Source organism: Manis pentadactyla, chromosome 3 (assembly GCF_030020395.1).
Source record: "Manis pentadactyla isolate mManPen7 chromosome 3, mManPen7.hap1, whole genome shotgun sequence".
NCBI lineage: Eukaryota > Metazoa > Chordata > Mammalia > Pholidota > Manidae > Manis > Manis pentadactyla.
The window spans coordinates 111,005,701-111,029,929 of record NC_080021.1 but is presented as its reverse complement, the minus strand read 5'-3'; the positions used below and the strand labels follow the sequence as shown (position 1 = coordinate 111,029,929).

The following is a 24,229-nucleotide window of genomic DNA, read 5'->3' as shown; positions in this document are numbered from 1 at the left end:
AACCCAAGAATTGACTACCAGTTACCAAAGGGAAAGGTACTGGGGAGGTTGGGTGGGAAGGGAGGGATAAGGCAAAAAAAAAAGGGGGGGCATTACTATTAGCAGATATAATGTAGGGGGACACGGGAAGGGTTGTACAACACAGAGAAGACAAGTAGTGATTCTATAGCATCTTACTACACTGATGGACTGTGACTGTAATGGGGTATGTGGGGGGGACTTGGTGATGGGGAAGTTTAGTAAACATAATGTTGCTCATGTAATTGTAGATTAATGATACCAAAAGAAAAAAAAAGAAAAAAGAAAATAAAGAAGAGGAGATTAGGACAAAGATACACACATAAGGAAGACCAAGTAAAGACAACAAAACATGGCCATCTACAAGCCAAGAAGAGAGACCTCAGGAGAAATCAATGCTGCTAATACCCAAACCTCAGACTTGTAGCCTGCAGAGTTGAGAAAGTAAATTTCTGTTGTTTAAGCCACACACACACACAATAAAAAGTATACACGCATTGTGCTTTCTTCTTATAGCACTGCTGATCCTCCTCCATCCCTCCAGGACCTTCTTTGCGCACCCAATTTCTGTTATTACTCTAGGCGCTAGCATGTGAATCACCTATTTCAGCAATACTTACCTGATCTTGTCTGCATTAGGTGGCCCTCCTGAGCGATCTTAGTCTTCCATCATCTAGCATGTTTAACACGGCATTGTGATCGCCTGTTTACTTGCCTGTTCTAGGTTCACTGATACCAAGTGGGGGCTCAATAACTAACAAATGAATTACTAAATAAGTCCAGAGGGGCTTTAGTTCACTCATCACAACATACATAGGTCATTACAGTGCTAGGAGTGAAATTAGCAGAACTAGACCACCAGAAATTCTTGATTCAGTGCTCTTTCTATTATGTCATGTGATGGGTAATAAACTCACCATCCCAAGAGGGCCTGTGACAATCATTGAATGGCCCGATCTTATGGATGGACCAAACAAAAGTTGAGATGTGTACAGATTTTAGGTCTGGCATTGTCCATGTCTTTCCATGACCTCTCTTTTGTTCTCAAATAGCTAAGAAGGATTGGGATACATGGAAAACAGAACTGAGTAGGTATGATAAGGTCTGGGTTCCACTGAAAAGAACACTGAATCAAGCAATTTTTGCCAATATTAAAAACCTTAGTTTTACAGCCTGTCTTCAGATTTAGGATTCATAAGGCCTCTCTATATTATCCACAAAGCCCCTCTCTATTAACTATGTACTGGACAGTGAAATTCAACTTACTGCAGTAAAACTTAGCCTTGAAGAAATCTGGTATGGGTTGAAAGGAAATGTTTCCCATAATACACACAGTCATATATACAGATGTGAGTATATATGTTTAGAATATAAGTCACTTAAACTAGTCAAAGCTGTCACATTTATAAGAGGAGTGATGTGGAAGAGGGAAATAAAATCACATCTTTTATTAAATAAAATACTCCAAATATACATAAATTAAAACTATAATTTCATCTTTGGTGCTTGTGATATAATTAATCTCTCATATTTTACAGATTTATGTCAACATAGCTTGCCAGTGAAATGAAAACTGTATTATGTATATACAGTGTGAGCATATTATTTTTCACAATTATATAACATGGCACTGCTAGTCTCTAGCTGAAAGTTGAAATTATTATATAGATATCATTCCAAATGTGCATTTATTGACACAATGTTTTCATGATCACAAACAATGCAGGTATTCTCTAAAACTTCAATCAAGAGAAATAAAGGCTTTAAACTTAATTCAGAAATGAATTGCTTTAAAAAATGATTATAATTCAATTATACTGTGTTTATTATATCTCTGGCAAAACAATCTCTACTAATATTTACTCACTGGCATTGAATTTTGGCCTTAAATAGTAAATACAGCACCATTCTCAAATGGTCATTTAAAAACAAACAAATACTCTAGTGTTTGTTAGTACTAATCAAAATCAAGAATACAAAGGGCCATATGTATGCTTAGTTCATAGCAAATGAGACATACGATCATAAGCTGCTTTGGTAATTGCTTTTGCTGCATTCTTCTGAATATCTGGATTTGTAGAGTTTTCTGCAAATGACAGGAGCTTCTTAATACCCCCTGTCTGCTGAATTAGCACCATTGTGTCCCTATCTTCAAGGCAATTGGCTATCACTGCAAGTGCTTCTATATGAAGGTCATTCAATTCCTAATAATAAAAGCAAACACAACTTCAGAAAGTTGCCCTAAAAGAAATTTGGAAATTATACTTCCCAAATTTTACTACAAGATGGACCAAGGTCACTGGGAACATAATGAAATTAATTTTGTTGTGACAGAGGACAAGGAAACAGTTCTGTTTATTAATACAACATCATTCTCCCTAACTATTTGCCCCATCTTTTCACATTTCCTCTACTCCAAAATATTTTATAGATAATAAATAATTACTGGAAACTTAGAGTAATGGTAGCCAAGTGAAATTGCTCATACAACCTTATTCTGGCAACAATTTTAAAATCCAAAGAAAATATTTTTTGAAAAAGTGGACAGAAGCTGAAGGAAAGTATACTCCATAAAATCTCCAACTGGTAGAGGAAGTGTGAGTCTGTGGCCTTCTTGCCTAAGGAATCTCCCAAATCCCCATAGAATAGTGGGAAACTGCAGCTTTTTCTAAAAAGCTATAAATTTGAGGTGGAAATCCTTAAGGTGGGGAAACATATGAGGGGTGCCCCACTGTCCTGGTGTGCACACAGTGTTCTTCTGACCAAGGAACTCCCTCCACAGCCAAGGGGGGGTTGGCAATGGGCCCAGGCTCATGGAATTCTGTCTTACCATGGTCTTGTGATGGTCAATTTTTATGTTTTAATGTAGCTAAGCCATAGTATCCAGATATTTGGACAAACATTATTCTAAATGTGTCTGTGAAGGCATTTTTATATAAAAATAATATTTAAATCAGTAGACTGCATTAAGCAGATTACCCTCCATAATGTGGGGGTAAATTACTCTTCTTGCTTTACTAGAGAAAACCATCATAGACAAAGGTTAAAAGACTAATTCTAAGCATTTCAGGAACTCATGAAGAATATCCTAGACTCCTAAACAAAAATTTTAAATCTTATATCTTCTAAACCAGAAGATTAGAAAAAAATATATTATAATGGCCTCTATAATTTGTCTGAGTTAATCATGTTGATAAACTATGTAGCAATAAGCAAATAAGTCTATTATACCTACTATGCTTAAACATAATAAAATTTCATTTTTAAAAAGTATCATACAATTCATATTTTATAACAACATTTAGAAGAGATGCATTTCCTCATAGAAAGTTAATGAATGTTACAAATACCTTAGTTTCCAGGATCTTAATAAGGTGGTCCACACCTTGATTGTCTCTAAGCATTGCTTGTGACTCCTTATCATTTGTAATAACACCTAAGGTTTTGAGAGCCAGCGACTGAATAACTGGATATTCTGACTTCAAGAGATCTAACATAGGAGGGATTGCATTAAATTCTTGAAGTGTAGCTCGACACTGAAAGTCCTGACATGAAATACAAATGATCAAATCAGTAATTTTTAAAACAAAATACCGTCTCAAGAATGAACTCTATTTTCTAACAAAGAACATTGTAAGTTATAATTTTCCCTTCTTTTATTCCACATCACCTTCCAAAATAACTCACAAACAAAATAAGCAAACTCTGAATTGACAACATTAAAATTTATTTTAACTATGCAGACACTGTCAAGAACAGGAAATAGACATCATCTATGCCTTTGCAGTATCTGTTGTTTCTTTACTATTCAGCAAATTCCTATTACTATAAAGAGCACTACAATAAAATCTATGTGTAATAAAATCCTTTTCATATTCTGTACCCTATTTCAAATAATATTTGATCAAATGAAATGATGGTATCAATTCTTTATTATCTTCATTAAATGGATTGTTTATGAAATGCTTATATGCTGTTGTCAGGCCCTGTGCATGCAAATTTATACCAGGTTTAGTTCAGACACATGACCTTTACTGAAGACACTGACAATTTCAAGGAGTCAATAGAGTCAGACAAGTTGCTCTGCACTGTGTGTCTATAATTCTGTGTGTGTGAGTGGTGGTAGGAGAGAGAAGCTGGGTAAGCAACAGAGAAAAGGCCAAAATCCATAAAGCCCCCAAACGCTGATTGTAAATTACATGACATTTTAAATCAAAACCATGGTAAATATAAAACACTGTTAAAGGTGGACAAGGGTGCACTACAGCTTAGCTTTCCTCTACCCATCCTTCAACTGATCTCTAATGTTCACCTTTCTTCAGGTGTAACAATTGTAGGTTGCTGTTTGTTATAGGTTGAACTGTGTCCCCCCAAAATATATGTTGAAGTCCTAACCCTCAGTATCTCAAAATGAGACTTATTTGGAAATAGGTCGTTGAGGATGTAATCAGTTAAAATAAGGTCATAGTGGAGTTGGGTGGGTACTCAAAGGGGTCCTTTTAAGATCTGTGTCTTCATAAGAGGAGAGAGTATAGAGGGAGAGGTTGCAGCGGTACAGCCTCAAACCAGGGACCGCCAAGGACCAATGGCCGGCACCAGAAGCTCAGAAGAGACCAGGAAGGCCACAGAGGGAGCATGGTCCTGCTGACACCCGGATTCCAGACTTCTAGCTCCAGAACGGTGAAGGAATGCATTCCTGTTGTTTTACGCCACCTAGTTCATGGTACTTTAATATACTGTTATTAAGTAGTACCTCTGGTATGAAGAATAATGGGGGTAAGTTTTTCATTTCTGTTTGATAAGAAGTATAGGGAAATGGAGCTGTGAGGAGTCTTGAGATGACAAAGACATGGGTAGGATTATTTATGTCGACTGGGTAAGGCAGAGTAACTGGAGAGGGAAACAACTGAGCTTGCTCTTCAAGCTGTCTCTTTAGGGAGGAGGCAGGAAACCCAGTGAGGGCCCAGCTGTGTGGTGCTGACGTTTGAGACCAGGGACCTATGCTCTTGCTGCCTTTCAGCATGAACCCACTTGTCTCTGTTTCTATACAATTTGTCTAGATACTCTGCCTCTCAATGACCCCTCCCTCCCTTTGCTGCACTCTCTCTTCCTTGTACACTCTACTGCTGGCTGTTCAAAATGGTGTTTCTCTAGTTTCGGTTGATGTGAAGCTTATCAGATATGTGTGGGAATGGTTCAGGAACCTGAGCAGGAAAAGAAGCAGAGCAGCACTGGGCTGACCTGCTGAGGAGATGTGCATTGGGTGTGGGGCTGGCGGGGGACAGAGGACAGGCCAAGTGGGGGAGAGAGGACAAGACAGATGGGGGAGCGGAAGGTAGACTGTTTCTTCCCAAAGCAAAGGAAAACATCACAGTGAGACAGCGTCTTGCACTTGTGAGCAATGAGTTCTGTTCAGCATACTCTACTCATAGGTAAGTCTAATCCAAAATCTTGGTACACTGAATAGGGCATATATTACACCCAGTGTGCTTAGATCACCAAGGTGAGATCAGTAGGTAACTGCTCAGGGCCAAACCTAGTTCAACATGAATATTACACATTTTCTGTTTCAGAAGAAATACATTTTATTTAGTATAATCTCATCTTAATTTGAAAGCCATTCTATTCTTTAAAAATTTAAATACACTCCTAAAATGCCCTTTCGTGGAAGATGTCTCTTACAAAAGGTGAAAACTAAAGGTATCTACACTAAACTTCCACTTCTTTCCCCTAAATGATAACTACTATACGGTGCCAAGAAGAACTGGTAATTCAAAACTAGTAAGTTTTTTTTTAAAGGCTTTTTCCTTTTTTCAAAGGATAAGTAAATTCTATAATCAGCATTTCTCAAAACGCATTTTTAGAAATTACTCATACCTGGACCAAGTTGTAAATGCATTCAATGGAATTCTTCTTCACATCAGGGTCTGGGCTGCTCAGCAGTCTAATCAGTGGCTCTAATCCACTGTGTTCAAATATTTGCACTTTGCCGGTATACTCTACAGACATGTTTGCTAGGCAAAGACTAGCGAATTCATGGATAACTACTTCTTCTGCATATCAAAAATAACACAAAAATTCAACCATTACTTTAAAACATGCTTGGAAGTCAAAGCTCCACAAAACTTACGTTGGTTGGGGCCCAGCTTGGTTTGAGAGAGTTTAATGACAATTCGCATTTGACATTTCATAAACTATTTTCAGTAAGTTTAATCAAGTGTGAAAAATAAACCAGTCCTATTTTTGAAATAGATACAGGATGCAAAGTTACCTTCTGGAGCAAGCTGAGCAATAACAGAATTCATGACATCAAATTCTGTTAACAATTTTTTAATATCATCTACAAAAGAAGAAACAGAACACATAATGTTTATTAATAATAACAATGGCAGTGTTGATTAAGTATCTCCTTATGAGATAAGTTCTATTATTATCTAATTTTGCAGATAAGGAAATTGAGGCTCAAAATCACACAGCAAATAAGTAGACTCTATCTAGCTTCTGCTCCTTGATCACTGAGATACACTACCTTCCAAAACACTAGAAGAGATAATCATAAAAGTGCAAAATGTGCCTAAAGGACCCAAGAGTAGAGTTACTATGTCTCACACTTGTTTACTGTATAATAATAGTTCCTTTTTTGTTTTGGGGAGAGGGTATTTTTCAATTTTGATTTTAGTAAACTTGTACAGAATGCAAATAATGCAGCCTTTTTCAATTAATACATTATTTACATTCTATTTGATTATCACAAATGCCAAAAATGATTAAAGATAAGTATATTAATTTTTTTGAAGCTCATTTTTGTGTAATTTATATGAGCCTAAATAAAGGTAGACAGGTGTGCCCCTATTTCTGTACTGCCATCCTTAACACCTTTTTCTGAGAAGTCAGGCATAGCTGCTGCTTTAGTTTTGCAATTTCTCTTCTTGGTCGATGATCTTTGTCTGTGAGCCAAAATTAGCATTACCAGAATTGTGGAAGAATTCACTTTCCAGAAGCTGAAGCAGATGGTTTCTGGATGATTTCATCCTCCTTAACCACTGGACATACTTGGATTTTATCAGATGCCTTTTTCTGTAGGATGCAGGGAAGTAGCTCTTCTTCAACCTGTCAAAACTTCTGCTCTCTCTGCTCCTAATCCAAAGGGCCAGCAAACTTATAGCTAGCTACATGTACATGAACACGCTGGAGATACAAAAGAAAAATCAAAGTGTAGTGTCCCAAAAAGAGGACATCACTTTACAATCAACATTTGTTTTTTAAAAAAGTGTTACCTCCACAGGATAAGAAATAATGGCCTTGACGTAGTCCTTAGATCCTCCCACGAGTTCTGAGCTTTAGACATGTGCACCTTCCAGGAGAGCATGCTGGTATTCTCCTCTCACTCGGATGAGTCCAGTCTGTATCATTTGGAGTGATTTTTGTGAAAGCCAGACCAAGGTCCATTTTTACACACTTGATGAAAAATATTTCTGGCCTTTTAGTTCACCGAGTACAATTTCCACCTAGTATTCAGAATAACCTTCCATGTACTTCAAAGTTTCTGCTGTAGCACAGACCATGAAGTCAAGAAGATTTCGTGTTCTGTATGCTCTCTGCTCCTCTTGTTTCTCTGCAGGAAGGATCTGCTCCCATGGAGAGAGACCGCTGTGCTGCAGCTGTGTGTGACACTGCACCTGGGTCTGCCCAAACAAGTTAAAACTTTCATCAGAGGATTCTCTGTGCCACAAAATTCCCTTCCAGATGTGAATTTAGCCCCAATCTGTTCAAAAACAGATCTAGTAGCTCTATTCACTAAACCATTTCCTTTTGACTTCATGGATGATTCAGATTCCCTAGTAGATCTTGTAAATTGGTGACACAGCTGATCAGCTTGTTAGTATGCTTTTTGACACCAGATTGTTCCAAGAAATCTTTTCTTGAGGTTAAATCAGCACATATAATGGATTAAGCTGCTACTTCCGTCATTTTAAACAAAATACTGATCTCTGGCTCCTTTCTCAACAGAGAACACTTTCTGATATGGTGACTGAATGGAAACTGACTTGTAGCTGGGCCACATGAACCCGTTCTAGCTAGACAAGTGGCACCGACGATTTTAGGTGCTCCAGAACTGCCAGCACTGTCACTTCCTGGAATACTTTCATGCAATCTGTTTTAACTGCATTCTCATTTTCACTTTAGGTTGCCTAGTATTTATTGACCATCTGGTTTATTTTTGACTTTGTATACTCTTTTACATCAACCTTTTCCTGAACGGTAAGCTCTTCAGATTACCTGAAGTCATGTAAAGTCTGGGCTTCAAGGATTTTTATGAACTCTGTCTTTGAAATGAACCTCTGTTACATGGCTTCATGAAATCAAGCACAAACTGGTGGGCAAAAGAAGACAGCAGCTCCATTTTGTCAAAAAGTTTTAACAGAGTAATTTAAATGCCTGTCCTGAATGACCCCAGCTTGGCACAGACACAATTCATTCACTCCAGGAAAAAACAAGCAGCAGCAGTCAAGAACTTGTTTGCAAATGAAAAAGGCAAAGATGGTTCTCATAGCCATCCTTTTAGCCCTAGCATTCTGTTGGAACATTCTGTTGGTCCATCCACTATGGTCATAGTAATATCATTAAGTACCTGAAAACCACATGAAGATACAAATTTCTGAAGAAGCATCAATTATTTAAGACTGATCAAAGATGATGATTTAATCATGCATTTACAGAGGTGCATTTATTCACATATTAGTCTGGAAACATGACTATTCATTTAGATCAAATGACTAGTTGCCCATTTTTTGTTCCATGTTTCCTTGGATAAATATGAAAAGTGAAGCAATAGTTGCTAATGTGTTGGTTCCATTAACTAAAAAGGAACTTCACAAGCAGTTGAGGATGCCATGTGTTTTGTCCATGTCATTAGTTCAAATAGAAAATCAGTTAATTCCAATGATGGTTTGATTTTTTCACCCAATTCATGCAATCAAAAGAAATAAGATCAAGTGGACTCTTAGAAGTTCACTCATCTTATCTGAGACCCACGCACTCACTAGTGAACTTTGCAGTTGCAAAATTCACAAGTCCCAGCACTGGTCACAGCCCAGCTTACAAAATGGGGTTCAACAGTCCTCAGGGAGCCATCTCATTTAGAACCCAAATGCAACAGCAATTCTCAGTACTTCAGGCCCACAGGCTCCTTTAGAAACTCATGAAATTCAATATATAACCCTGCTTAGAAAAATTCTGCAAACAATTTGGAGGGCTTCACAAGTTATAAATTCCTCATATGTTAAAAGATGAGAATACTAAATAAAATGAATAATAGAAATTAAAAACAAAAGTAAGCAGGAAAAAGTCATAGAAACCTAGATATTTCAATTAGAAAATACAAATATAAACAGGAAATTATAATTCCCCTCTCCAAATGAGATGTATTCTCCCCGAAAATCATGTAGAAGGAGAACATGGCAGCATGTGCATTGATGTTTAGGACCACAGAAGATTTGGTGAATAGAAAATCTACTGAACTATGAGTCAGAGAATAAAGTACTAATTCTTGCTCTGATCTTATTTCTTCTACTAACCACCTGCATGACTTTGGGCAAGGAACCTCATCCTTTGAAGGATCTTTCCTATTTTTAAAATTAGGAGTTACAGAGGGCAAAGTGGTAGGGAATTGGTGAAGGGGATAAAAAGGTACAAAATTCCTACTATAAAATAAATTAGCCACAGAGGTAAAAGTACAGAATAGAGAATATAGTCAATAATATTGTATTATCTTTGTATGTTGACAGATGGTGAGCATTTAGTATTGTAAATAATTGTCAAATAACTATATTGTACACCTCAATAAAAAATTACAAAAAATAAGGAGTTGCATGAAAGGTGTTACAAAGCACTGCTGGTTCTCAAACTTTGTGGGGTGTAAGCAAAATAAAACATAAGAAATTTTCAAGTTTTCCCTTTTTTGGGTATAAATACATTCTACATAGTTCATCCAATATGGCAGAATTAGTACACAGGCAACCCCTGAGGTAAATTTATGAAGGCTCCAACAATACAAATGATTCCTACCTTATTTAACTTCTCTGTACAGCAATTGCCTATATGTAAAGGGAATAATAACAGCACCAACCTCATTAAACTTTAATATATAAATAGCATGTAGAACAGTGCCTGGCACATCATGTTATATTAAGTGTTGACTAATGTCACCATAATCTAGTTGGTGGAACATCCACTCCCCCACAACTGTCATCCTGCTGCCATCCCCAGAAATACTCCCAGAGTCCCTGCCTTACAGGACAGCTGCCATTAGAGCTCCAGCAAATGCTCTTTCCCAGAACACTTTCCTTAACAAACAGGATGTTGTCCCATCTGAAACGTTCCCTGCCCCCTGCAGGTGCTATTTGTACAGTCTCTGCAGCAGAGGGTGTAATGGCACAGATGCCACACATAATTATCCTTCCCCTTCTTGTCCCATCCTCCATTCATAGCTATCTCTGAAGACACAAAGGCCACAGTCCCTGCTGGACACCCTGGAATAAGGACACCCCACTGTGTCACAGAGAGTCCAAGGAAGGTGAGGTGCAGGGGCAGGAAGTTGGGGGAGGATCTGTGCTGGTGCTTTTGCGGAGACAACAGGGAGGGTGGAAGGTATGATTTTAGCTACACACCATAACAGAGAGAACTGTGTTTATTCTTAGCAGCCTAAGTTTCATGTTAGAATTCATTCCACCAAGAAGGTCATTTTTTATTACAAATTATAACTCTTTTGTTGGCTAACTCAAAAGCCTACCGTTATAACATGAAAACGACTCTCAAATGGAAACCATATCCTGTTCATTAGACAGGGGCTGCCTTTATTGGTATGGTTTTGGTCAAATTGATATTCTAACAGGTGTAATAGCATATTTTAATTAATACAAGATATATGAAAATATTCAAGCAAATAAATAGGCCTGGTTTAAGGAATGAATATATGTCTAAGCTTATATTCAGCAAATTATTATTTGCAGTTTCAGAAAAAAAAAATGTATCAAAAAGCTTTACCCTGGGCTTCCTTCACTGTGAAATACATATGAAGTATAGCTTCTATATATGAAGACAAATTATATTATACTAACTCAAGAAAAAAATTATTTTAATCCTAAAAGACAATGGTTGCTTTTCCAATTTGTAAGACTGGACCATACTACATTATCAACTTTCACAGTTTTGCATGGATATAAGTGCACATATTTTTACATTTTAAAAACATCCCTTAAAATGTGAAATACACGTTTTTGCTTTATGTTTAACAATTTTGTTAATAATAAAGTCACTTTAAGCAAAATTAAAATGAAGCCACCAAAAATTAAATTTAAAAGAGGTAATGCATGAGATTATCTGATTATTTTAAAAAGTTGATACTTACTATTAGAAGCCAGGATTCCACATATCATAGTAGCATTTCTTCTTACGATTTTGTCTTCATGAGTGAGCAGTTTAGTTAAAGGTTCCACAGCTCCAAGTTCAAGGAGGGTTGCTTTATTTTCCTCACCTGACATCACAGGTAAAATAAAATGCTTGGATATCATCAATCTCATCAGAATTTGTTGTGTCATTCAAATTTATTTGTCATCTGCCTTTCACATTCCTCTTTGCTTCCACACATCCATCTCAGAATAAACTGCAGAGCACAGGTATCCTGGACATGTGCTGCTCGCCTTCCCCGCTGTTTACAGAGCTGGCTTCCTCTTGCCATTCAGTTCTTAGCTCATACTGCACCTCCTGAGGGGGGGTGCCTCTGGTCACCCTAGCCAATGTTATCACTCATCTAGGTCTTCCTTATATCTCTTTATCATGCTTTATGGTATTCACACCACTTAGCAATCTCCATGCTTTGTTTGCTTACTCCACCATACTTTACTTTCCACGAGAACAAATACCTTTCTGTCTTATTCTCTCAGATCCCCAGCACAGGGCCAGCCCTGCACTGGCATAATACATTGCATAATTGCATAATTAAATATAAAAATTAATGCACACAGTCCCCATTGCAAGTTAGGTTGAAGGACTCATTTCTCACCTATTATGTCATGTGAGACATGCCTGCAGCAGAGCCACCAGGGTAACTGCGGACCCCTTAGCTGTGGCAAGAAGGCCCAGAACCAGAAGGTCAGTAAAGGCTAGAGTCTAGCCTAAATGTAGAAACAGTTTATCCATCCCTGGATGAGGGGGATATCATTCTACCAAGTCAGGAATAATGTTTAGGTCCTGATTAATTCAGCTTTTCAATTCAAAAGGCTATGAAAATATAGATTTCACTTTCAAAATTAATTTGAGAGTATAATAAAGTCACTTTAACTTTTTTTTGCCTCCATTTCTTACAAAATTAAAGCATTTTGTACTTCAGGTCATAGGTTCATATTCTGACAACATAGTTCTTAAAACATAGACTATATCTTCCTGTAGCCCACTGAATTGCACTGTATCTAAATGGCCAAATCTGTCACCTGATAGGAATATACCTGAAATATGCATTGTTGACTATTATAAACTTCATTTTCAAATCTTCCTTATATAATATTTGTCCTTTACTGAAATTCTAAAAGTTAATTTCTTTTATGAAAATATTTTGTCAAATGAATTTAAATATAAGATAAGTTTTAAGATACTTATGTTTAAATAAAAATACATTTTATATACATAAAATATATTTTACATACATATATTTCTTCAAATACTTTCTCTGTTCCTCCTTTTTTTCAGACTCCAGTTACACATGTTGGGTCAGGTGTTTTTTGCTGATTGATTTATACCCTCATCATGAGTTGTATCTTCCTGCTTCTTCTCACGCCTGGCAATTTTTTATTGGTTGCCAGACATTGTGAATTTTACCTAGTTGGGAAATGGATATTTTCATGTTCTCAAAATTTGTTCTGGGACAGAGTTACCTGGAAACAGTTTGATCCTTTCAGGTCTTGCTTTGCAAATATTTGTTAGGTAGTACCAGAACAGGCCTCAGTTTAGGGCTAATTATTTGTAACTATTGAGGCAAAACATTTCTGTGTATTCTCCATGAATATTGAAGTTTTTCAGTCTGGCTGATGGGAACAGGCTCTGCCTCTGGCCCTGGTGTGAGCACCAGTCACTATTACTCCTAATCCTGGTAGGTACTTTGACTTCAAGTAGTTCCCACACATCTACCTGCTGATCAGTGCTCAGCTGAACACGTGAATGCGACCCTTTACAGATCTCCTGAGTTCGCTCTCTGTGCAACTCTTTCCTCCCTGTTACTCTGTCCTGAAAGCTCTGGCTGCCTGTGTCCCTCTGGACTCTCATCTGTCTTCTCAACTTAGAGTCCACCAGGCTCTGAACAGGTGGCCTGGAAACTCTCTGAAATCAAGAAGCTGGGACAATCATAGAGCTTATTTTATTTTTCCCTGTCTCTTAATGGTCACTGTCCTTCAATGCCTGATAGTCAGTGTTTTGCCAACTGTTATTTCATATATTTTTCTGTTTCTTAGTTGTTGCTGTCAGGGGGTAAATCTGACCCTTTACTCCATCTTGAACAGAAGGCAAAGTCCCATCATTTATCTTAAAAACATATTTCAGACGATTCTGTTACTATCAAACACCAGACTTAACAATAATTTCTGTGTTGATTTCACATAAAATACATGCCTAACCTTTCTTTACCTTGTATCATATAAAAAGAGATGATGATGACTCTGTAAGGCTGAATGAGACTCATGCTGCCATGGATGTGTGGTTTAATGTCTCCCTGAAATTTGACCCAGAACCCTACAGTCTGCTGATGAACCATACTTTCCAGAAGCACTCTGGTTTTTATCTGGATTTCCAAAGAAGACTAAAGTAACATAGGAAGGTGTGTATTTTACCACTTGCTCACTAAATACAAGTTCCAAAACAATGTTTAAATTATCATCTCTTTAAAATGAAACTGCTCCTATCTTAGTTTGAAAGGTTTTAGAAAAATACCAAGTTACACTAAACTCTTCAAATATTCCTAATCAAAATGTTATACAGTATAACAAAAGTCTAAGCTTATCACCATTTGGAATGAACTAAAATATAACCATCTTTTATATTTGCAAATTCTCTATGAGTAAGCCTTTTGGTAGAATCTAATTTGTAACTTTTACAATGTTTCAATAAGCTTTATTTTCGTACAACAGTTTTAGTTTTACAGAAGAATTGCAAAGACAGTATGGAGAGTTACCACATATCTCACACCAAGTTTGTCTTTTATTAACATTTTACACTAGTAGGTACATTTGTTGCAATTAATGAACCAATATTGATATGTTATTATTGACTAAAGTCCATAGTTTATTCAGATTTCCTTACTTGTAGCCTAATGTTCTTTCTCTGTTCCAGGATCCTACCAAGGTTGCCCATGACATTTACTCATCATGTTTCCTTAGCTTCTTTTGGCTGTGAGAGTTTCTCAGACATTCCTTGTTTTTGATAGCTGGGACAGTCCTGAGGAGTACCAGTAGGTATTTGTGCAATGTCCCTACTTGAAAACTGCCTGATTTGGGGGTTATAGATTTTTGGGGAAAATAACAGAAGTAAAGTGCCATTTTTATTATATGTCAAAGTCACATATTATATATAATATGACTTATCACTGTTGATGTTTATGCTAAGATAGTGTTGTCAGGTTTTTCTACTATAAACTTACCCTTTTTCCCTATTTCTGTATTGTGCTTGTGGGAAAGCAGACACTATGCACAGACCACACCTAAAAAGTGGGAAGTTACATTCTACCTCCTTAAGGGCAAAATATATAAATTGTTTGGAATTCTTCTACATGGGAGATTCATCTTTTCTCTCCCGTTTATATCAGCATAGGTGCATGGGTATTCATTTATACTTTGGCTTATAATCCAATACTACTTTGTTTTGTTGCTCAAACTGTTCCAGCTTTGACTGTTGGGAGGTCTTTCAGCTCCTGTGACATTTACAATTTTTAAAACTAATAATAAAACCTTCAAAATGACAATTCTACGCACTGACCAAATTACTTCTTAAGATCAAGTTAGGCACTCAGGGACGTGTATTACTTTCAGGTAATGCATTAAATGATACTCTGGTCGACTGAAAGGTCTCGTCTGACAGAAAGTAAGTTAAAGACTAGAGAAATAAATGCCCATTATGTAGTAAATATTTTAAGAAACTAATGAAATAGAATAATAAGTTGGTGGAAAAAAACAAACCTTTTAAGGCAAATCTATAAATGGCTTCACATGCTTTAGCCAAAATTTCTTCTTCTGGAGAATTAAGCATTAACACCACAGTTGCTACTTTTTTGCTTTCAATCGTTAATGGATCAAACTGAAATGCAGAGAAAAAAATATCAGGTTCGCATGTGAGCTTTAAAAATCACATAAAATATGAATGGTGTCTTGAAACTCAAAAAGAATGGAATCTTACAAAAAGGATGTGGTGACTGCCCACTAAGTGCACTGGAAAGTTTTTCTTTCAGAAACATCACTAACATACGGTTGTCAACATTGGTGGCTTTGGAACTCCTGGGGTATAGTGGGAGGAGCAAAACAGTTTCAAATCTGACAGATCTAGTCTCTCAACTTAGCCATGTGGAATCAAAAGAGTCACTTAAGCTGCTAGAATTTCACTTTTCTTTTCTGTATAATGGGTATAACGACACCTATCTTCCCAAAGGATCAAGGAGAGAATTAGAGATCATATATGTAAAGCACTTAGCACATTGTCTGGCACAAAATAGATGTTCATTAAATAACATATAATAGTATAATTCTTAGTGAATATACAAGAATCCTGTAGTAACTGTATATATTAGATGCCTGACAGTCTCAGTAATCAGTACCCACTTTCTAACCACAATACTCTTTCTGGGAAAGCAGGAATTATATACATGAAACCACTGAAAAGCAATAGACAGTATCATATGCAGAATGTAAAATTGGATAAGATCTGGAACAAGGCAAATGGTAATATAAGGAAAAAGGATAGAAGTCTAGGAAGAGCTTGGAAACTCTTGGATAGCAAAAATGAACAATAACAAACTCATGACAATGTGAGCTTTCTTTAGTCAAGGAGAAAACAAATCGTTACTACTATTTTTCTTCCATTTCCAGAGACAGGTGGAAGAGGGAGTTCTGCTTATGGCAAAGAAAAAAAAAATGAAATCAAAGCTTTAGCCGGCTCTGTGTTGGCCCTTCCCAAATGGACATCTTACTGTGTCTGGGGATAAAACAAAAAACAAGTGTTCAGTTTTAGGTAGAGAATGGGGAGACAGACTACAATGAATAAGGAAGCATGGCTGTGTGTGGTTGGAAGAGTGAAGAAGACAGAGAAGATGGCAGTAAGTCACGACCTGAAAGGCCACAGCTGCGATAAAAACTCCCGTTGCTGGGGAAATGGCTATTGGATTTTAGGACAGCACTATCTAATACCTGAACTGAAGTTGTTTGTTTGTGCATGTCCAACTCTATACCAGAAACTGTGGGAGTTACAAAAGTCATGTTGTTTGTTCTCAAGCCTGTTAGACTCTTTGTGGGGAGACGAATCTTCATTAAAGTCTGCCATACACACCAGGCTTGTAGTGCCCAGTGACAGCACCACTGAGAAAAGACAGCATCTAGCAGAGCCCAGAGCAATGGTGAGGACAACAGCTGCAACACTGATCAGCGGGGCATGAGGACCTAGAAATCCACAGGAATTTTAAAGAAGGAATTCTGAAAGTATTTGGAAATTGAGACTTGAGAACAATCATATTTAGGTATTAAAGGGAAGCCCCAGAATGCCAGAGGACTTGAGGTCACTGAGTTACACATGTGGCTCACTGATCACACATTTTTTAATCTGAAAATTAAGGATTTGGATTATACCTCTTAGATATTTTCCAGGTAGAAAAATTCTAGGATTCTATGAAGTACAAAAACATGACAGAGATAATAAATGTTGGGATAAGAAGGGGGAAATTAATTTCAATTGGGATAAATGGAGGAAGGTGCATGGAGGTGGTAGAATTTTAGACATGATTTGAAGAAGGAACAAAATGAAGTAGGTTGAGATAAGAAGGAAGGATATTCAAATGGGGAAGAATAACCCCACCAGGAAGGTTTAAAGTGGTGATGTATGTTGTACATATAATAGGAAGCAGAAATAATATTGAATAGTAATAATATTGAATAAATAAAATTGAATATTAAGTAGAGATGAGGCCTCAGTAAATGATCTAGACACTTCCTTCACCTAACTCTCTACTGAGGATAATCAATGAAAGTTGGAGGATAAAGGATTATGACTAGAAATTTATATGTAGCTAAGTTAATGTTCATGCATGAAAAAGTCATGTTTGGGCATTCACAAACTCAGCAAGTATATCAACAATATACTTAAATTACTTGGAAAAGACTCCAGCCAAAATTAGGGAGGACAAAACATAAAAACAACAGTGATAGATCAATAAATACTTTCCCTTTCACAGTAAAAAAAATCTTATGAAGTGTGACTTTTCTCCATTTTCTCACTCTTATTTCCTGCTGAACATCTCCACTCTGACTTCAATCAACTCACCAAAACAGTTCAAAGGACCACCATCAGTAATCATGCCACCTACTACTTCTAAAAGTTTAGTTTCATTTCTAGAGAATTAAAATAATAAAACTACACTTGAAACTACAGAAGCTTATAGCTTATTTTAATTGTGAGGCCTCCATCTTTCTACATAAATTTTTATTTTTGTTCATGATGGTTTGGGTATTGTAAATCGTTGTTTTCTCAGTTATATTTCTCCTACTTTCTCTATAACAACACTTAAGACACTGTATTGTTTCTTTTGCACAACTACTTCAGGGTGTTGTGCCACTTTTTACTTAGTTGCCCAAACTAAAAACCTTGAAACACGTCTGTTTTGTTCTCATCTAAATGCCTAGGATGTAGAAGAATATTTGTATATGGTATGCACTCAATATTTGTCTATAAGTGAATTTCTTCAGGCCAAGGACTATGTTATTTATCTGCATTACCCAGGATAAACCTGGGATATGGAAGTACTCAACAAATGTCTATAAAAGAATGAATTAAAGTACCTCTGGAAACTTCTTTTTTAAGCTTGTGGCCTTAAAATGCCTTAATTGTGTACTGTCTGGTGATGTCAGGAAAGAAGGTTCAAAACCTGAGGTTCATGGAGCCATCAAAGGGCTTCATAGATATATCCTCCCACTAAAATTTTACATAAAACTTTTGATGGGCATTTTTTGGGGAGGGAGTCCACAGTTAGCATTCCACCCTCCTAAGACCCCCACTGAACCCTTGAGAATCACAGCCTTAGATAATCATTGCCATTTAAGACAGGTGCCCTAGCATCCTGGCTGGTTACTTTCTCCACCAACCCCATTCAGAACAGATTTCCCTTCCATTTTAGAACTTTCATTTCAGAGACCTCTGATATTTCAATATTTTTAAAGCTGATTTTATGAGCATGGGAATAAATATACTATGCTGAAACATGGATATGTTATGATCACACAATGACTACAATCCTCAAAGGGGGAGAGTTTATGAAAATACATTTAAACAAAAACTATCGTAAACATCTTTTAATCCTACTTCAAGTGGTTTGGAAAACACTTTAGTATTCTGCTGTATCTTCTGGTCATCATTAAGAAAAGGTGAGATGAGGTACAAGAAGCCTAATAGGAAGATGGAAACTGTGAATTAGAATCTAAGGAGCTGTCAAAGGAGGAGAAATACCAATATTGGCACAGAGTGGGGAAACTTGGCATGACATTTGTTTCTCCTACAGAGCCTACAGCATTATAGTAATTTTTTATTTAAAAAGGCACTGAGAATAAAATGAGAGCTATAACAGAATGCCACACCAAATAAATAATCCTGTGCTGTAATTACATAGCCCATCTGCTTTCCTGTGAGGAACTCACAGTCAGCCATCAACAAGCTGGTTGTGAAATGATAATTTCATGCTCCGTACAAAATAAAAGATGAACCAAAATTATTTCCAAAAAGAATGAAAGAAAGGAGAAGCATTTTGGCTAAGTTTTGAATGTTAAGCTCAACTACAGAAACCACAGATGTACAGAGGTACTTTTATATCTCTGCTAAGGAAATAAGTAGAAAATAGCGCTGTCCAATAGAACTTCAATGATGGAAATGTTCTGATTCTGCCTTGTCCAACACGGCAGTCATCTACCACCTGTGGTCATGAGTACTGGCAGTGTAACTAATGCAACCAAGGAATTGAATTTTTAATTTTATTTTAAAATTGTTAATGTTAATATAATTTTAATTATTATAAATTTAAGTAACCACATGTGGCTAGTGGCTTACACTATATTAGCACAGGTCTAAAGGAATACAAAATTATAAAGATGAACTTGGTGAAAAAAGATGAATCATGACAGCTGAGAGATTTTTATGGTGCCCGTAAGTGTAAATAAAAGGCTTTTTTAAAATTTCTATTGGAATGTGTTTACTACATCAGTGTGGTCTCGGATCACAGGGAGTCAATTACACAGGAAAAGAGACAGAAAGAAGTCTAAACAGATGGGAGTAGACTGTACCCTGGTATGAATTTTTAGTAGAGAAAAATTAAATGTCAGTTAAAATCTGCTAAAAAGTATAAAGGCTAAACTGAAAAAAAGCTAAAATGGCCTCTAGGTTTCTTTATAACCTGAATCAAAGTAACAAATTTTTAGAGCAAAGTGAGCAAGCTGATAATTATTCATACAGCTTTGTATATCTATGTTACTTATGAATTTGCACTACATTTTCATTGATTCATGACGTTTTGCTTATCTGTGATAAGGGAGAAAGATGGGAAAATAAGTTCCTGTGATGCTTCATTTCTAAAAAATCGTCTATAGAATTTTTGGTCTTCTATGACAAACAGTTAAAGGTTGCATTCTGAGGCTGATGGAGAGGGTCTGCAGAAACAAGTCCCCTGAGGTATCCCATTCCTCCAAGGAACTGGGTTTGGTTGCCCAGGTGAGGGACCAGGTTCTGCTATTGTCCATTGCTATGATTCAATACCCAGCAAACTTAGCTCCCAATATGCATTTAACTAGAGACAAGGTGCTGATGCATTGACACCCACGTTCAGTTAACTTGATATGACTAGAGCCAGGTCATAGTCTCTTGAGTTTAGATACTATGGATTTATCCACTGAAGCTCAATTGCCTCTGAAATACTAAGATAATAAAATTGCCACACTTACAAACTGGAACACCTGCCCATGAATCATGACATGCAACAGGCTCCTGGGAACTTTAGTGTCTGGCTGGTCTTCACGCTGGCATCCTTGCTTCCTTTGACAGTTCAGACTCCTTCAGTTTTGCAGAATGATGAAACAGTACCTTCAACTATCCCACTAATAATAACATTTACTAAGTTCTTAGTGCCAGTCACTGTTCAAAGCATGTCGAATTTATCTAACCTTACCCCACCACTGTGAATGGATATGAAGTGGTTATCATTATATCCTCACTGGGCTGTGCAGAGATTAGGAGATTTGTCCCAGAGCATAGATGGTATATGATGGAATGGGGGTTCAGACTCTGGCAGTATAATTCTGGTGCTTATCCTCTTAGTCACTGAATATCTTGTTTTACACTTTATGTTTACTAAGTCTTCTGTTAGTAGTTCCTTTACACAATCATTCCATAAGAAATCTGCCTTTTAATAAACATCACAACCTTTCAACCAGACAAGGAAATGATTTTGGGCAGCAGATTATAGTTCTATAGGTCATTGAAGACAAATCTTCCCCACATCTAGGCATCTTCCTGGCTAGTGTTCTCTTTTTATGAGAAGGAATGAAGCTCAGTAAACCATATAAGCACATATTAATATATGTGTTGACAATGAGCTTATTAAGAAAAGCAAATAGGAGTTTTTTGTTTTGCTCCATATCACCAAACACTCTTCTTTCTGTTCACATTACCTGTTTTAACCAGAAAAATGACAGACTAATGAAAAAAAAATTTTTGGAAACAATGCTTTTAGGAAATATGTAAGAAGCAAATTGTCATTAGTTGACACAGAAAAGTTTATTTCCTTAAGCAGTTATATATCCATCTTTTAAATCTGGTTTTCATTTATAGTCTCTATAACGCACCTTTCATAGACTCTGAAGTAGGACATCTTAGAACAAATTCCACGTTCAGATACTTTCAATCATGGCATAATGATTTCAAATATTAAAATTTGCAAGATAGAAAAGTGGGCAGATATTTTAGTGCTAATCTTATCAGCTTTGTTAACATTAAGTTAGGCAGAACTTTATGGAGGGGAGGAGGATGGCAGAACCCTTGGAAAGGCAGTAGTCAGGGACCATTCGTAATTATTATACATGCCTTTGGCTCCCCCAATGCTACTGTAAACTAAGAAAACAAGGGCTAGATTTTTTTAATACTAGGATTGGAATTGTTGCTCAAGTCCTTGATTGTGTTACCCAAGGACTAGAATACAGAGGACAATGCCAGCAAGACATTATGAAATTATAGAAAGTGTATTAGACAAATATATCTACTATTTAATGGTCCCCTAATTCTGATTTTAATTAGAAAGTGTTTACGTCAACTACTGTGTACATGAGTGCACTTTCTAATAATAAGATGTCAATAATGCTATCTTGAAGCAAAAACAGGTAATGCAAACCTAAGATGAAGTGAAAAAATAAGAGATTTGGGACGTTTTAGGAGTATATACAAAGGAGAGCAGCCAGAGTGATGAAACTACATCAAAAACCACAATGACCATCACTGCAAGGCCTTCCTAGACCTGGGCAGGCAGGCGCTTCTGTTGCCTTTGTTCCCAACCATACTGAAAGATCATATGTAAGGAGCTACATGGGGGTGTGCATGTGTGCGCATGTGAGTATATGTGTGTGTGTGTGTGTGTGTGTGTGTGTGCGTGTGTGTGAGTCTAAAGTATTCCCATGGGAAAAGCCTTATTTACTGAGTGTTAACTATGGGCAGGGTGCTAAGAACTTTTATGTGCTTTATTTCATCTTAATTCATACAGCAGCCAAATTGAGTTGGACATTACAATTCCCATCTAAGATAATAAAAAACTGAAATGATTTGGTCAAATTTGTCAACTTCACCAAAACAACACAGTTTTGTGAGAGGCAGAACTGGGGTGTAGCTGGCCTTTGTAAGCTCGGTGCTCCAGTCCCGATGGGGAATTCCTGCACTAAGCTCAGGTTCCCTCACACTGTAAAATCCTGAGAGTCTGTTGACTACACACATTTTTCCCCATTCACATTTTACTTGAAGAAAATCACACCAAATGTCTGTTTCAAAAAGAGTTTCTAAACTAAAAATTGCCAAGTTCTTTTTCTATTTTAACATGCTCTTTCAGTAATTCATAAACTTTAAAGAAAGAAGAAAAAACCATGTTTTTAAAATAAAGAGAGAGGACTTTGTGTTGTGGGGAATACATTACTCAAGCACCTGGAATAGAAAAATATGATGAACCCAGACTTTTTCTCCATAGACCTGGAAAATACAAGACTTCTGATGTCCAAATGGTCATCTTCAGACAACCTTACATACATATCTAAGAGCTTATAGCATAACTTTCAGTTATTTTTGATAATCCACTTATATAATTAACATTAATGAGAGACTGGCAAATGTAAATTTAAAGTATTTAAAAGAACAAACCTAAACTATTTATTCATTAACATGGCTTATAAACATGCCATTCACATACTGGAAAAGCTAATAATTACTCCCTAATTGTGCTAATTATGTAATGGCAATGTTGTAAATGTTTGTTTATATAATGTTAGATTTCTCTGACTAATCTTATCATTAGTCAGACTTTGGACTTCTGCCACCATGTATTCATGTATATACTGGTACATGCCAAACTGAACAATTTATTTTTAAAACTGGTTGTTAACATGCTAGTAGTATTCAAGTCAGAAACTTACCACATCCTTAGGAGGAGGTTCTGCTTCCTTCTTTATCCTTTTACCCATTCTTGGAAAAGATGCAATCAATGGTTAAAGGCCTTTAGGAGGAGACTTATTTCCTCCTTTAAATTTTGCCTAAAAAGAGACCATGCAAGGCATGTAGAAATTATTGCACATGTACTAATATGTTACCTCCATCCCTATTTCAATCTGCACATTTAAAGGAACTTAACTGATAGGATTTGGGGCATAAGTCCTGGCTTCCAGTTTGGAAGGAGGAGAATACATTGGTTACATAACTTCTATTTACCTAACAGGAAACAGTTTACCACGCTTATAGGTCACTTACATAGGGCTTGGTTAGCTAACTCCAAATCACTCCTGAGATCTGCAAGAATGCTTTGCACAAAGAGAAGGATTTTTGTCTGCTTTCTTGCACTGATCTATCCCAAGCACCTAGAACAGTGGCACCTAGTAGGCATTCATATGTATAAAAACCATTAGCTCTGTTTTGCCTGAGAGCAATGATTTTGTGAAGATCTACCAACTCTGAATTAGCATTTGAGTCCTTTTCCCGGATAACAGAAAGTTTTCTCTAATGTAATCTATAGCTCAGTAAAAACTCATTGAGAATCTGAAGATATATATTCTGGGGAAATCAGAGATATTTCTTTTCCACATGCTCTCACATACTCATGCCTGTGTGGAAAAAGTCAAAAGACTAGTATACAGAGTTGATATACCACAGAGAGGTGCAAAGAACTTTCCAAGACGTTGGTGACTGTTAGAATAACCATAGAAATCTTTCAGGTTTTCTCCAATGAGAATTTGTGGGCTTATGTTTGGCATTAGGGCAATCTCAAATTCTAGGGCATATGTCAGCTGTATACTTCTCCTCTGTTAACTGTTATAATCAACATGGTAATAAAAACACAAACTAAATGCTTCCTTAGAGCATATTCTAGTCTTAAGAAAAATTATGGGAAGTGAAAATCCTTGGAGAGAATCTACAATGTCAGGGTTGTTCAGATGGGTTGGCAAGGAACAAATGTTAACTCCCAGCATTAGAGACATTGACCAGAATTTATCATGTGTTCAAAAGCCATATGTTCATAGAAACTCATAGAGACTTCTGACAGACATCTATTTCAGGTCCCTAATTTCAGGTCACATAAATTTGAAGATCTTTGAGGGCCTGGGCAAGTTTACCTTATGAGGCACTCCCTCACACTTTATCCACTAAATTAAAATGTTAAAATATACACACATCCCCCATT

The 24,229-nt window shown here is 36.7% G+C and overlaps 1 protein-coding gene across 5 annotated transcripts in view; it reads right to left on the bottom strand.

Annotated features, from left to right (window-relative positions):
- Window positions 1–24,229, bottom strand: part of ARMC3 (armadillo repeat containing 3) — a 75,942-nt gene that overhangs the window by 43,313 nt on the left and 8,400 nt on the right. For 4 of the 5 annotated variants that reach the window (XR_005023834.2, XR_005023833.2, XM_036880930.2 and 1 more), the window contains exons 2-8: window positions 22,971–23,087; window positions 15,240–15,357; window positions 11,429–11,554; window positions 6,290–6,358; window positions 5,896–6,071; window positions 3,369–3,563; window positions 2,039–2,222 (exon numbers count right to left, since the gene is read on the bottom strand). Coding sequence is in view for 3 of the 5 variants with exons in the window: in XM_036880930.2 (XP_036736825.2) it covers window positions 2,039–2,222; window positions 3,369–3,563; window positions 5,896–6,071; window positions 6,290–6,358; window positions 11,429–11,554; window positions 15,240–15,357; window positions 22,971–23,018 (916 nt within the window). In the remaining 2 variants the exon portion in view is untranslated. Of the gene's footprint in view, window positions 1–2,038; window positions 2,223–3,368; window positions 3,564–5,895; window positions 6,072–6,289; window positions 6,359–7,295; window positions 7,704–11,428; window positions 11,555–15,239; window positions 15,358–22,970; window positions 23,088–24,229 lie in introns of those variants that run through there. The other variant, XM_036880931.2, reaches the window with a different exon arrangement.